General features: G+C 45.6%; 1 protein-coding gene across 2 annotated transcripts; it reads left to right on the top strand.

The window, feature by feature from the left end:
- The first annotated feature begins 2,556 nt into the window (after positions 1-2,556).
- IKBKB (inhibitor of nuclear factor kappa B kinase subunit beta) lies at positions 2,557-14,866 on the top strand. Of its 2 annotated transcripts, XM_035562751.2 has the most exons (21): positions 2,557-2,754; positions 2,837-2,931; positions 3,619-3,736; positions 4,525-4,594; positions 6,284-6,372; positions 6,864-6,953; positions 7,185-7,309; positions 7,639-7,746; positions 8,043-8,172; positions 8,638-8,832; positions 9,065-9,173; positions 9,538-9,661; positions 9,915-10,066; positions 10,170-10,231; positions 11,204-11,313; positions 11,569-11,618; positions 12,173-12,272; positions 12,469-12,616; positions 12,820-12,947; positions 13,657-13,747; positions 14,340-14,866. In XM_035562751.2, exons 1-21 carry the CDS (start codon positions 2,650-2,652, stop codon positions 14,406-14,408), a joined length of 2,268 nt encoding a protein of 755 aa, XP_035418644.1. In that variant the 5' UTR covers positions 2,557-2,649; the 3' UTR covers positions 14,409-14,866. The 2 variants fall into 2 exon arrangements, with proteins under 2 accessions (XP_035418644.1, XP_035418645.1); XM_035562752.2 differs by lacking the exons at positions 2,557-2,754; positions 2,837-2,931 and adding an exon at positions 3,016-3,338.
- The last annotated feature ends 128 nt before the right edge of the window (positions 14,867-14,994 follow it).

Genomic DNA, 14,994 nt, shown 5'->3' with positions numbered 1-14,994 from the left:
TGATCTAGGACAGAGTGGCTTGTGTCCAGGGCATTAGGGAATGTTTGGGGGGAGGGGCGGCAGGAGGAATGCTTGCTTGCCGATGTCGGTAGGGCATACTGGATTTTACAGCCAGTCTTCTTTCTTCATACTTTATTCCAGTCTGAGAGCAAATTCAGTCTTCAAAACATTTTTTCTGCATTGAACAACTTAAGCTTCAATTAGAGTGAGAACAGTAAGTATCCCATATGAAGAACTGTCTCATCATGCTTCTAGGAATGTGAGGGAAGAATGGCCTAGGCAGTGCCCAAAATGAATGCATGAATGTTTTATTTCTAACACGGCCATAGGTCTGTAGGCTTAGTCCTAGTACTGAGAAACTCCTGCTATGTCAGAATGACATCCATCTTTGGCGCAGAGACCCTGACTGGTAAGTGGAGCAAAGCATGCCATGAACAGTGCTGCTGGGAGAGGAAGTGGTCAAAGGAATTCCCAAGTTAAGTGGGGACAATGAGCAAAACTTAGGATCCTTGGTTAGAAATAAGGAATAGCATGTTAAGGACCAGAGAGTTAAATGTTGACTGATACTGTCCATCTTAGAAAATGAAACTCTGCTCAATGAAGGTACAGTCCCAAAGCACTACGTTGTCGAAGTGTGGCAGAAAAATCAAACGAGTGGAGTGGTTTTAGAACTGAATTTAAGGCTGGGTTTGTTAAACCTGGCTCTGTCCTCTTTTGCACCCTTCCTTCAAGTATTTATAGACATTGATAAGGTCCTTTCTGAGCCATCTCTTCTCCAGCCTGACTCTCTGAGCGTTTCCTCATAGAGGAACGCACCATCTCCTTCATCTTTGTAGCCCTTCATTAGACTGTCTCCAGTATGTCCGTGTCACTCTTGTACGTGGAAGCTCAGAACCAGACGCAGCACTCCAGGAGTGGCTTTATCGGTGCTGAGTAGAGGAGAAAGATCACCTCCCTCTACCTGCTGGCAATGCTTTGCCTAATGCAGCCCAGAAATACCATTAGCCTTCTTTGCAGCAAGGACACATTGCTGGTGTATGTTCAGCCCGGTGTCCTCTAGGAGACCTCTGGGTAGTTTTCTGCCTAGCTGCTTTCCGGACAGGTGGCCCCCAGGATGTCATGGTGTTGTTCCTACCCAGGGGGCAGGACTTTGCAATTCTCCATGCAGAACTTCATGAGGTTCCTGCCAGCTCATTTCTCCAGCCTGTCCAGGTCCCTCTGGATGGCAGCACAATCCTCTGGCACATTAGCCACTCATTCCAGTTTTGTCATCTGAAAACGTACTAAGAGTACACTGCCCCATCATCCAGAACATTAATGAAGATGTTAAACAGGACTGGACTCAGTATTGACCCCTGTGGTACGCTGCTAGTTACTGGCCTCTGATTAGTCTTTGGGTCACTGATCACTACTACTGGGCCAAGCAGTTCAGCCAATTTTCAGTCTACTTTGTTGTTTCCTCATCCAGCCCATATTTCAACAGCTTGTCATCTCAGGTCAGATTAACACCTCTTAGAGATGGTAAACTGGATATAAATATAGTATGATTTATTTGAATATCCCATTATAAATGTGATTTGTGCCAGCATATCAAACTGACGATGACACTTAGAAAAGCTGCCGGTCCCATCTGCTCTTTCTTCGGGGAGGAAACTGCACACTTAACCCAGTGCCAACTGTGCATCATAAGACACTGTCTTCCTGAGGAGTTGTTTTGCTCTTAGCCATATCTTTCTGCAGGAACTTTGTATTTTAAATTATATATATGAAACCATGTGGCATAAAGATGTGTCCCGGGGTGACAGTATGTGATGGATGAATGGCACTGAAACCAACGTATCAGGAGATGGAAGTGTGAAGTGAATTATTTCCTGGCAAGAGAGGGAATTCATTGCACAGTATATGTTGTCTCAGGTGTATAGCTCTCAGCTAGTTGTGATCTTGCTGCTGTTAGAAAAGCAATTGTTGATTTATTAACGAAGAAAAATCTCAGAAGCCATTTATTTCCTTTTCATCCAGTAGAAACACTTTTTTTCCCTTCCATCACTGCTTTGTTCACATTTTCAGTTAGTTCTGTGCTAAGTTTTGCTTCTGCTGCTCTCAAGGACAAAAACACGACGTGTTCTGTTTCAGCACGTACCCGTCACAGCCCTCGTTATGCTACGTGATCAGTAGGATTTGTAGGCTTTGTTGGCACGAGTGGGCCTAGCAGAGCTTCCCTGTGTCTGGAGGGAACGTGGTCCCTCTGATGCCTCTCTTCACTCCCTGCAGCGGTATTTTTCCGTAGTCGCTGTCAAATCTGTTAGGAAAGGTTTTTGTGTGGCGTTGTAGAATTGGGGTACGGCATAGGAAGAAAGCAGCGATCTGTGCGACGTGCGTCCAGGAGCCCTCTCTGTTGCCCGCTTGCTGACCTTGTCTATAACTTTAGACGTGAAGCGAAGCCGAATTCTGGTTGTATGGGGCAGACCGTCCGCTCGAGCAGCAGCGGCGCGCTGCGGGCCCAACACAGCGGCGAGCCGGGGCGGGCGGCGCCCGGCAGCGCGGCTCCTTTAAGGGCGGGCTCGCGCACCACGCGCCGCCCGCGCCGGAGCCGGAAGCGGCCGCGCCGGCAGCCCGGGCACTGCGGAGCCGGAGCGCCGCGGCCCCGCCATGAGCCGGCCGCCGGCCTTGCAGGCGCAGACCTGCGGCCCCTGGGAGATGAAGGAGCGCCTGGGGACCGGCGGCTTCGGCAACGTCATTCGGTGGCACAACAAGGTAGGCGCCGGGCGGCCCTGCGGCGCGGCCCGGCCCGGCCCGGCCCGGCCCGCGCTTAGCCGGGCCCGCGCTGTCCCCGCAGGAGAGCGGCGAGCAGCTGGCCATCAAGCAGTGCCGGCAGGAGCTGAGCCCGCGCAACCGCGACCGCTGGGCGCTGGAGATCCAGATCATGAAGAGGTGAGGCGGCGGGGGGCCCGGCGGGGCGCGGCCCGGCGCTGCCGGGCGGAGCCCAACGCCGCCGGGCTGGGCCTGGGCGGGCGGGGCCGGCCCTCGAGTCCCGGCCCGGGGCGCGGAGGGGCCGCCTGCCACCGGCCCCCCGCGGGGCGAGCGCGTAGGAGCCCGGTCCCCGCTGAAGAAAACCTCCTCCCGTCGTTCCTCGGAGTCCGGGGCTTCCTCCTTCAGCCGTCACGCCGCCGCCTTCAGTGTTGGCACTGTGCTGCCACGCAGCCGCCCTTCCGTGGAGCAGAACGCTCGTGCGCTTCCTCGGGGCACTGGGCTGGTTGCGCAGGACGACGCAGCGGCCTGACTCCGGTTCAGGTCTTGTCAAGGGGATGGCAGCAGACTGTGTCAGATGGATCAGCAAGGTGTTTTCCTGTAGCTTCCAAGCAGATCTTTTGTGTGTTTCTGTTGATAGAAAACACTGCCTGCACACAGGATGCAAGGAATGGGGACGAGTCTCCAGGTCCACAAAGGATGGATGAATTGCAGACCAATAAAATTCACTATTTCAGCTTCTCAAGGGATTTGTATCCCTGTAGGACTTTAATGTGGTGACCGTGAATATGTGAGACTACGTAGCTCTTGCAGAAAGTGTTTGCCCTAGTTCTGGTGATCACCTGTACTTGTCTCGCTTCTGTTCCTTAGGCTGAACCATCCCAACGTGGTGGCTGCCCGCGATGTTCCCGAGGGAATGCAGAAGCTTGCGCCCAATGACCTGCCATTGTTGGCTATGGAATACTGCCAAGGTGGAGACCTCCGCAAGGTGAGGTCACTGGCGTGGTGATGGTGACAGTGGAAAAAGCCTGAATCGGCTTCTTGGCAGGGTGGAACCTAGGGGTTTCTCTTCAGAACTTACCCTGTAAAAATGCATTTTCACATGCTGATGCTTCCTAATTCTTAATATGGCACCAGCAAGATCTGACAGATTGGTCCTTGATAAAGTTCTGCTTCTGAAAACTTCAGTGCTTTCCAAAACTTTCTGCGTTTGTTTGGCTGCAAGGGACAGTGCAAGGATTTTGCATGTAGAGGATGAGGGTATGCATGAGGGTTGTGCTGCAGGATGTGAGTATGGCCAGGACCATCAAAGGGCTGGGCCTGCCTGTGGGCAGTATCCTTCGTGACAGTGATAAACCCCTATCTGTCACAGAAGGAAAAAAAACGAGAAAACAAAACCCACATACTAATTCTAGTCTTACTGTTTTTCTAACCTTTGCTATAAGGTGCCCATAGATAAAACCCAGAATTTATATCTGACATTAGAGCTGATGTAGCCAGGCACAGGGGAAATGGCTATGTAGGACACAGCAAGTAGAAGGAAGAGGGTGGCGATGATACTGACTTCTTCCACCCTCTCTTTCTTACCTCACGGATACGCTAAGGCCTAAAGCTGTAATTATTGCTACCAGAGGTCCCAGTTCCATGAAGTTTTGTGCCCGTAGAAAATGTCATCACTGTTGCTGGAACTTCTTGCGTTCTTGAGAGTTTGTGGGACTGAGATCCTTCCTCAGGATACAGGACGGAGAGACTATATTCTGTGTTGTTTTGTTTCAGTACCTGAATCAGCTGGAGAATTGTTGTGGCCTGCGGGAAGAAGCTATTCTCATCTTGTTATCTGATATTGGTAAGTGGTAGCTGTATTTTTGGTAGTCTGAACCATGGAAGCCCTTTCAAGGGCTGAATCACTGCAGCAGTGACCTGTTGAACTCTTCTTTTAGGTAAGACCCCTTAAACAGTATAGTTGTTTCCTGTTTTGCTTTGCCAATGCTCCTTTTAAGAGAGCCAGCCTTTTGTTTTTGTTCTATCAGTCTCCACTCAGCTCAATAGCTGATCACCAGCACTTCAGAGTGTTTGTGTTATAAGTGGGTTTCCATTAGCATTTGGGCAACCACTGTGGAATTCTAGACAAAAATAAATAAATAAAAAGATGACTGCAAAGGTTACTGAGAGAGCTGTCTAAAGATTTTTGGGACTGAGTTTTTTGTTTAGACTACGTCAAGATCTTATTGAGTCAAAGCTGAGGCAAGACTGGATAGGTGTTTGGGCTTTGTAGAGGAATTACTGAAAACTGCTTTTGGGGCAGGTGCATGATTAGAAAGTGACCTTGTGGCAAGAGAAGAAACATGCATTTGTCATTACTTTTACTGCAGATACGACCGTTAGGCAGAATCTCCAATCCTTTGTGTTCACAGAACATTTGTACTCTGCTGTCTGATCATTTCACTTCTGAACAACCAGGAAATGATACGCAGGGCTGACTGGAGACAATGGCGGATCATGTTTAGAGTGAAGCTTGTGTTCCTATGCCTGTTTGTGTTTAGGAAGAGGAACAGATCTAAATCTCCACTTGTACAATCTGAACTGTAGTTGATCAGAAATGTTTCCAACAGTTGATATAACTCGTTTTACAGATCCCCTACAGTGCAAGCATAGTTGGTCTTTCTAGGGTTACTGACCTTTAGGAGAAGGTTATATTGTTGATTACTCCTGAAAGTCTAGCTGGATCATTTCATGTTGAAAAGGAGAGCTCAGTCTGGGAATGCAGTCAGAAGGGACACGAAGTCTTGGAGATCGAAAAGTGAGTCCCTTTGGCACAAGTCTGAGTCACAGCTGAAAAGCCCTCTGGAACTGGAAATGTTATTAAGTTTTTGTTTTTCCTAGCAACGTGCTTTTTCTTTTTATTCTGAAAAAGGGAAATATCTTAAAGTATTACTTTGAGCAAGTACAAAGAACTAGAGGGCATTTATTCTCACTTTGTATTCTTAAGATGAGATTTTTTTTGGTCTTCCTAGTATAGATGGAATTTGTCAGCCTGCTAGTTGTGATGTCACATTGGTCCTGAGCAGAGAAGGTACTTTGCATAAAATTTTGAGGAGTTTTGAAGGTGAGGTGGGGAGAAGAATGCTTTGTGGACAGGATAGGACAGAAAGTGTTGGGCAGAGCACCTTTCGGATCCTAGGTTAAGACTGTTGAAGATACAGACACTCTTCTAGCGACTAGATATATTTTACTTCTGCACAGCTTCTGTTATGTTTTTTAACCTTCAGTACATGTGAAGGGAGAGACTTGAAGAGAAGTGAATCTACTTTAACTCCAAAAACGTATCTGCCAAGAGAACAAATCTGTGTCCAGAAGAGTTTGATGTCAACTTTTCCTCTTGAACTTGGCATTTCATTGTTCAGTCAATGATCTTGTTGATTGTGCAAGATTTGACTCAAAAGCCATGCTTACACCACATAGAAATGAAAGTTTACTGAGCTCATGCTAGATAGTGTTAGTTGCATTCTTAAAAGTGGTTCTTTCTGTGTCTCAGCGTCTGCTCTCAGGTACCTTCATGAGAACAGGATCATCCACAGAGACTTGAAACCAGAGAACATTGTGCTGCAGCAAGGAGAGCAAAGGGTAAGGAGGAACCTGGTGTCTCAGCCTGCACAGACAGTGAAAAGTAAGAGGAAGATGTGGATGTGCTTGCTGCAGTTACAGTGGTCACGCTGTGAGAGTGACATAGGGTAACAGCTGGCTCAGATCTGTGTGTCAGTTGAACAGTATTTTGTGTGTGGCTGAGATGGAAGGCTGAGTTAGACTTCTCTTAACACCTGGCATTATGACATTCAACTACTAAGAAAAGAACCTGACCATAGCTATTGGTTAAAGATCTGAATTACAAGTAATGTTTCCAGCTATGTCCATATAAAGCCAATGACAATTTTACCTACCTTTTGGTTTTAGGAATCTACAGCAGCTTTCCATTTTTACTTCCATCTCTTCACTGGCACCTTTCCTGCATACCTTTGAAGAGCTGAACCTTTTCTTTCTCTGCTGTATGGTGTGCTTTAAAAACAAACAAACAAAAACTTTGCTCTAGTGTCCTTATTCTCTGCTTTGTGTTTCAGTTAATACACAAAATCATTGACCTTGGTTATGCTAAGGAGTTGGATCAGGGTAGCCTGTGCACATCCTTTGTTGGGACACTGCAGTACTTGGTAAGGAAGGAATTCAGCTAGAAGATTAGCTCCCGCTTTGTTGTGGGACAGAGTTAACAGTGTAATCTGGCTTTGGGCTGGGATGAAGTAGTTGTCCTGGTATGGGGTGCATTTGGGGTGCAGAGCTTTCAGCACGGTCTTTAATGTTACAGAAGTGTTAATGAGCTCTTAAGGGGTGGGGAGAGATGAGAGACGGGTGGCTTTGTCTTATACTTGTGTAAACTGCCTCAGGCTCCAGAACTGCTGGAACAGCAGAAGTATACGGTGACAGTGGATTACTGGAGCTTTGGCACACTGGCCTTTGAGTGCATCACAGGCTTCAGACCATTCCTGCCCAACTGGCAGCCAGTGCAATGGTGAGTGACCTGGGGCCAGGTGATAAGAGTGCATGCAGTGCCACTGTCCTATCTGTGGGAAGCAGAGGTGTGGTCCCTTGATTCTTAGGGTAATATCCCCATGTTCCTCGCCCTTACGGAGAATGGCTCCCTTTACTGGAGTTTGAATAACTTGAGCAAGTTCAGCATTCCTTAAATTTCTCTTTGGGATCAGGACTGACTTCTGTGTGGGAGGTAGGAGAAACCAAAGCAGCATCTGTGTTGTATCTGTCAAGAGTAAGAGACTATTAACATGCATGCTGGGAAAGGCAAGTGATGATTTCACCATTGTACCTGCTTGAATTCATTAGGCATACAAAAGTGCGACAGAAGAGTGAGCTGGATATTGTCGTTTCAGAAGACTTATCTGGAGAAGTCAGATTTTCTAGCAGTTTACCCTGCCCAAACAATCTTAACAGGTAAGGACTAGAAATCTGTTGTGCCATGCTGAGATAAGCTATTTATTCTGTGAATGGACCAGCTTTATATTATATGCCTTATGTCAGTGAATAAGTTCGGTACATCACACAATGCTTGTGTCCACTGTCAGACTGACGTTGTGTAGATGAGAGTCTGTTTCTGCCTTCTAAATAGCGCGTTTGTGATCAAAAAAAAAAAAAGAGAATAATTTCAGTCCTCCTGCAGAGACCAGTCCATATGGCGACTGCAAATGTACTTTGTCTCTTCTGATCCCATTCATGTTTCGGTCCTTCAGTGTTTTGGCTGCGAGACTGGAGAAATGGCTGCAACTCATGTTAATGTGGCACCCGCGGCAGAGAGGTACAGATCCTGTGTATGGACCCAATGGGTGTTTCAAAGCTCTGGATGACATCTTGAATTTGAAGGTGAGCAATGGGCCTGGCTTACCTTGAAAAGTTTTCCAGAGAGCAGTTGCCCCTAGCCCATGGGAGAAGAGGGCTAAGTCATAGGACTGAGGGGAGGAGCAACACAGAATCTCATTTAACTGTCTCCTGACAGCTAATGGCATGTGCTTTCCTCTTGCTTATCGGCGGATGAATGCTCCTTGAGCTTGTTGGGAGTAGAAAATAGCTTCTGTTATGTGCTTGGTTCCATATCCTGGTAAAGGATTCTGCTGCTGTAGCTGCATAATTACCACGTGACCTCTCTTCCAGCTGATGAAGGACAAGGACTTTCGCATTGTGTTGTGAAGTAGCTGCAAAGTGACTTATTGAGCTGTGCATGTGCTTTGAAACAGTTTGTCAGCATTTGGTGTCTTGGTCCGGGGATGTCTGCTCAAATGTGACCTATGTATCTTCAGCCCTTCTCATGTCACACCGTTCCTCTTGTAGTTGCTGCACGTTTTGAACATGGTTACGGGAACTGTGCACACCTACCCTGTGACGGAGGAGGAGACTCTGCAGACTGTGAAAGCCAGGATCGAGTCAGATACTGGAATCCCAGAACAGGACCAAGAACTCCTGCAGGAGGCTGGACTTGCATTGTTTTCTCAGAAGCTGGCCACTAAGCATATAGCTGATAGCAAGGTGAGCATGAATGTTCCCCTTCCTTGCTTTTCACTGACTCAGCAAGCACTGATGTTGCTTTGGGAGTGCAGCACTCCCTGCTGTTTTAGCAGGCTTTAGTCATAGTAACCACTTCACAGCACCCTGTTCCCTTTGGTGAGCAGTCCTTGGGTGAGGAGGAACATTCCATTCCTGGTGTTACTGAGACTTGCTGTTTCTGAGAGAACTCAGTTGGGTCTTCTGTTTTCTGCAGGTGAATGATGCTGCAGATGCAGATCTCCTCTTCCTCTTCGATAACCAGAAAGTTACCTATGAAGCTCAGGTTGCCTTGCGACCTCATCCAGAAAGTGTTGACTCCATCCGTAAGGACTTTCTCTAGTATGAATGTGAGAGGTTGTCCACACTGAGATGGCTGCCTTTGTTCTGTGGTCTGCCATGTGCAAAGAGTAGAGAGAGCTTTTGTATCTTGGGACTGGAGAAGCACTGAAACAGACTGTCATAGCATTAATTCAGTTCCTCAAAATAACTGAGGAAAGGAACCGGATTTGAGATACTGGGGAAGCTGCAAACAGGATAGCCAGCTATAGACTTTGCAAGGGGTAGGGTCTTGGCTACATATTGTTCAAAGAAGTGATGTTTGAGTATGTTTTATGTGATAATACTGCTTTTAAGCTTCATGCTAATACATATGTTTCCCTTTTCTGCCCCTCCCCCCTCTGTTTCCAGTCCAGGATCCAAAGAAGATACTGCACTTTTTCCAGTTGCGGAAAGTGTGGGGTCAGATCTGGCATACAATCCGGATGCTGAAAGAAGATTGCAACCGTCTGCAGCAGGGGCAGCGAGCAGCCATGTACGGTGGTAGTCTCTCTAGAATAATTACCTATGCTTTTGCTCCCTGGTAAAAGGGAAAGGAATGGGACAGTGATAGACTAGGGAAGCCCAAGAGTGGACCTGTTAACAGCTAGTGAAAAGCTGAGAGTTGCGTCCTCTGACACAAATACTTTTGTGTCTGCTGCTACACTCTGCAGTATCTGCTTTTGATATAAGTGTAGGCCTGTGTTTACAGTTTAGGAGGATGATAGGACCTCTTCTTGTCCACGCAGGATGAATCTGTTGCGGTATAATAGTACTCTTTCGAAGATGAAGAATTCTATGGCCTCCCTTTCCCAGCAGCTGAAAGCAAAACTGGACTTCTTTAAAACAAGCATCCAGATTGATCTGGAGAAGTATAAAGAGCAGATCGAATTTGGAATTAGTGAGTACAGCATCTGGCAAACAGAGGTCTCTTCTGCCTTTCACCATATCTTAACTTTCCCTGTATGAACCTGAGAAAAGCAATTGCTCTTTTTTTCCTTTAGCTTCTGAGAAGCTGCTGTTTGCCTGGAAAGAGATGGAGCAAGCTGTGGAACTTTGTGGGCGAGTACGTATCTGAATCTTAAATAGGCGTTCTTTTCCTTCATCCTCCCTTAGAGACTTACTGTGTCTGAGCTGATTCCATACATCACACTGCTTTGGTTTGGGTTACATCATTTCTTTCCCTTACCAGTGTTTGTAAGACTTAGGGAAAAGGCTGACCTTGGGGAATGTGAGAGGAGATCTTTCAGTGGTTGCGCTCACATGTCTGGCTAATGAATCCTGGAGGCAGGAGAGTTGCAGCAGGATAGCTGAAAAGAGAAGATTTGGAATAGTAGGTTAAACTGATTGGAAAGCAAATGATCAGATGGTTGAACACAAGACTTTTAAAGCATCGGTCTCTTTGAAAAGGCAGCAATTTCCCATTATCAGTGCACACTGTGCACCTGCTTCCAATAAGACATTAAGGCTTTTGACACGAGAGAGTGTAACCCTGAAAGTATGGCCAAGGACCATCTGTCCCAGACGAGGAGTGAAAGGTCATCATCTTACTCTGTGCCAATACTTGGTCCTCTTCTAGTTGGAGGATTCAGAGTGACAGAAGTCTGACAAGTGGCAGCTTCTGCCTCTGCATGTGAAAAAGTTCAGGTGGAAAGCAGAACTTGGGGTACCAAGTACTGGATGTGGCTGTGCACTGTGGGAGAAGGGGAAAAGCTATGATAAGTAGGATGAGAGAGATCTGGCGCAGCAAAGTAGAAGGAAGCATGACAGCCTGGAAACCAGCAGCACATTTGTTATGAAGTCTGACCTTTCAATGGCTTTTCATCAAAAAAATCTTGGAAACTGCTTTATACCAGAGCACAGAGCTAATTTGTTTCCTTGAAGTGAAATCCCTCATGTTCTCATTTATCTTTGTCTGTGGTTGTTGTTAGCATCTTGCTGGCATGTTCAGAAATGTGAACGAGAGGAATAGTCAGTGAGTGATAGCCATCTCTTAGTATGAGTCTGCCCCTCTGCTTATGTTCTGCCCTGCTTTCAGGAGGATGATGTGGATCAGTTAGTGAAGAGAATGATGGCTCTGCAGACAGACATTGTGGACCTTCAGAGAAGCCCACTAGGTCGTAAACAAGGAGGAATACTGGAGGATTTGTGAGTTGAACTATCTTGAATTTCAGATTTAAGTGTGTTGCTAGCTAAACTTGGCTCCTATTTCACTGCAGGACAACAAAACTGCTATCTCATCAGTTCAAATTATGGGGGACTGGCAGGACTTTGACACTAGAAAAAAATCTTTTTGACTCCTTACCTGTTGATCTGCAATAAGAACTTAAACCTTTTGTATGTTACTTGTTCATAATTTAGGTTCTAGAGAAATCCTTTGTGTTCTGTGTCTTTTCCTTCTAGAGAAGAACAAGCCAGAGAGCTGTACCGGAGACTGAGAGAGAAGCCAAGAGGTAAATGACATTTTAGGTCAAGGTCAGCTTGCTTTGTGTGGGTAGTTACTTTGGAGGTGCTGTAATCTGCATTGAGAAAACTTTCTCTACATTCTAGGCCTGCCGTTATGCTAGCTGTAAGTGCACTCTTCTGGACCTCTCTTTTTTGGAGAGGGGAGTTAGGGAATCAGTTTTAAACGAGGCCAGCCTTGCTTTCTTGATGCCTTCTGAGCTTTTCTTGAAAGTCTTCTGAGCTCTTCTCAGAGCAAGCTGTTGCTGCAGGTGTATGCTGCTGCGTCTATTTCTGTGTAGGAAGCATGAAAGACACAACTGTTCCTTTGAGCAGCTGTGCAGCCCCAAGGCAGTAAACCCACCCTACCAACTCTGCTTTCCAATTCTCATCTATTTGAAGGTGGCGGCTAAAACACAGCGCGTTTCATTCCCCTCAAACATGTGTGCCCTGAACTTTTGGGATGTTTCAGGATGGAAGAAGTGGTGGAAACAAACCACTAAAAAGCTTCTTGCTCTGTCTTAAAAGCTTACTTTTCTGTGTAATACTCTGACTGTTATTCCAGATCAGAGGACGAGTGGTGACAGTCAAGAAATAGTACGACTGCTTCTACAGGCAATCCAGACCTTTGAAAAAAAAGTCCGTGTCATTTATGCTCAACTCAGGTGAGCTTTGTAGACTAAGCTTTTATTGGCAGTTGAGAGACAACATTTTCAGCAAGAGGTTCTGTTCTAGAGGTTTAAAAAACAGAGACATTTCCAAGTGTTATAGGGGATAAGAAACCTTCAGAAAAGTTTCCCTACTGCAGTTGCCAATGTGTGATCTATTTATGTGTTTTTTTTTTTTTTTTTTTTGGTAAAGTAAAACTGTAGTTTGCAAGCAGAAGGCACTGGAATTGTTCCCCAGGGTGGAGAAAGTGATGAATCTGATGAATGAAGATGAGGAAACCGTTGTTAGGCTTCAGGAGAAACGACAGAAAGAACTGTGGAACTTACTGAAAATTGCTTGTGTAAGTAAAATTAAAACTCCAGTTCAACTGTACTTTTAGGTTAGTAGCACACACAGATAACTGAAATAATTAATAGTAAGCTTAGTATGTCCTGTAGTAATTTTTTTCTACTACTTTGATTTAGGATTGAGGCCAGTTTCTAGGCTCTCTCATGTTCCTGGCTGTAGAAATGATTGCAGTCTGAATTTGCTGTTTTCTTTCAGAGTAAAGTACGTGGTCCTGTTACAGGCAGTCCAGAGAGCATAAACACATCGCGTTTTAGTAGCCCTGGCCAGCTGCTGCTCCAGGTCCCTTCTGGAACCTACAACTTACCAGAATCTGTCAGGAAAAGGTGAGGTGAAGTCTGGAGTTCTGTTGATGCTAATGCCAGCACTGCAAAGCCGGGTGTCCTGCTTTGTGAAATGATACGGAAGCTTTCTTACATTCTATACTTTGCATTCAGCTCCTGGTGGCAGGAGTCCTATCTATAGTAGCTGGATAATCTAGGTCTTGTCAATATTCCCGATGAACAACTGGAAATAATGTGTTGCTATACACACCACACACGTGCCTCAATAATATGGGGTTTGTTTTATCTGGAATGGTTGGGCTTATTTGAAGTGCATTGGCTGCAGGAACTTTCGGCGCATTATCATGGAAGGAATGGTAGCTGGTCTATATCATCGAGGAGACTGTTATACTAACCACTTGTAGTTCTGGCTTGCTGAAAGGAACTCGATCACCATTTGGAATGAGACCTTGGCTAGTTTACTCGTATGTCGCTTCATGCTTTAGTTTACAGGATGTTCTGCAACTTTTTCTCTAGTGACAGTGACTTCACATAAGAACCCAATTCCGACTTGAACATGCTTCCTTCTCCCTCATCCCAATAAATCTGAGGATGCTACTGACTTTCCCTGTTGCACTATGAGCTTATAAACTGTTAACGCTCCTCAGTGCTGTGCAGCATACCTGCCAGCCTTATTTGCTGGAGAGGTGCTGCCCCCATCTTTAAACAAGACTTCCGTAGAAAATAATAGTCTAACAATCCTCTCTTTCAGTGAGGAGCTACTGCTGGAATCACAAAAACTCTCTAGCCAACTAGAAAATGTGATGCATGACACAATGAAGGATCAGGAGCAGAGCTTTATGGTAACATACTTGATATTCTTTTACAAGTGGATTGGGAATGCTTATTACTTCAAACTTCTGCTTGTGTACCTTTGCCTACAAATAAGTAATAGGGTTAGTGGAAATCTGTATATTACTCTTCTGAACAAGAAGAGAGTATGAGTTGTGTGAGATGGAAACCACCACTCTCCTACTTGAACTGCTGCTACATTCCCTGCTTGCTGAAAGTGGGAGCCATGTCTCTGGGACTGACTGTGATGCTTTACGGTTTGGCACAGAGCTCCTGAGACTTCCCTTCCTTTGAAGGGCAGATGAGGAGGGGAGAGGCGCTTGGCTGTTTTTACAGAAATACTATAAAACCGCACTCTTGCAGTTGGGATGGGTCTGTGGTGGCAATATATTGGTGTGCAGGGATGCTTGTTTACTGAAGTAGAATATTGACAAGCAAGTAAAATATTGAAGAAAATAGATTGTGTGTGGTGTTTTCTACGAAATCACAGGGTTCACCATGAAACTATATTGACTAACTTGTTTACAGTGAAATTCTTAAATCTTTGCAATCTCAGGTGCAAGCTAGTGTTGAACTCTGCATTTCTAACTGTTTATACTTTAGGCTCTAGACTGGAGCTGGCTGCAGCTTCAGGTAGAAGAAAGAAACAGTCCAGAACAAACCCAGATGTAAAATCACTTCAACTGCGTCTGAAGCCATGCTGCTTGAGGAAGCCAACTGTAATAAGCTGCTGCCTCTGAAAAGGGAAGTTAAAATGCCTCCTTCTACTTATGAGAGACACATGGCATAGCTTATAGTATCCACATCTCAGATGCTTTTTTTCACAAAGAGTAGGAAACGTGTGTTCTAACTGCTTGGAAAGAGTTCTTAATCATGCCTTAAAGACAGTAGCTATTCTTACTCTCTGCCTTAGGCACCACACGTGGTGGTTTTGCTAGCTTTCAGGCTTTCTGATGACCAATGGACAACACCTGCAGTCAGTTTGCACCATCAGTGGTAGATGTCACTTTCCTAATATATCTGAACTGTGAACTTATTTTCTTAACTTTGCTGATTTGCACTTTTTTGTAGTGTAATGGTTATCTGATATGTGTTTCCTCTATGGGAACAAAATTATCTAAAAATGTGAACTTTTGGTTTGTTCTTTTTGATACCCTCAATGAAAAAGCTGCTTTCTAAGATGTGAGAGGTAAGGATGTTATCCTAGAGAGCACAGAGGAGCAAAGTGTTAGTGTATATGTTGTTGGGAAAAATACTT

The sequence above is a fragment of the Cygnus atratus genome, chromosome 27 (genome assembly GCF_013377495.2).
Source record: "Cygnus atratus isolate AKBS03 ecotype Queensland, Australia chromosome 27, CAtr_DNAZoo_HiC_assembly, whole genome shotgun sequence".
NCBI classification, from domain to species: Eukaryota; Metazoa; Chordata; class Aves; order Anseriformes; family Anatidae; genus Cygnus; species Cygnus atratus.
The sequence above is the reverse complement of the archived record's forward strand: the minus strand, read 5'-3'. Positions and strand labels throughout refer to the sequence as shown.

What these genes read in the sequence shown, in the direction of transcription:
- IKBKB (XM_035562751.2), top strand. Translation starts at nt 2,650, where the DNA reads ATGAGCCGGCCGCCGGCCTTGCAGGCGCAGACCTGCGGCCCCTGGGAG. An exon ending in TTGGGACACTGCAGTACTTG is followed by an intron (nt 6,954 to 7,184) that starts GTAAGGAAGGAA and finishes AAACTGCCTCAG; the next exon opens with GCTCCAGAACTGCTGGAACA. An exon ending in GCAGATCGAATTTGGAATTA is followed by an intron (nt 10,067 to 10,169) that starts GTGAGTACAGCA and finishes TTTTTCCTTTAG; the next exon opens with CTTCTGAGAAGCTGCTGTTT.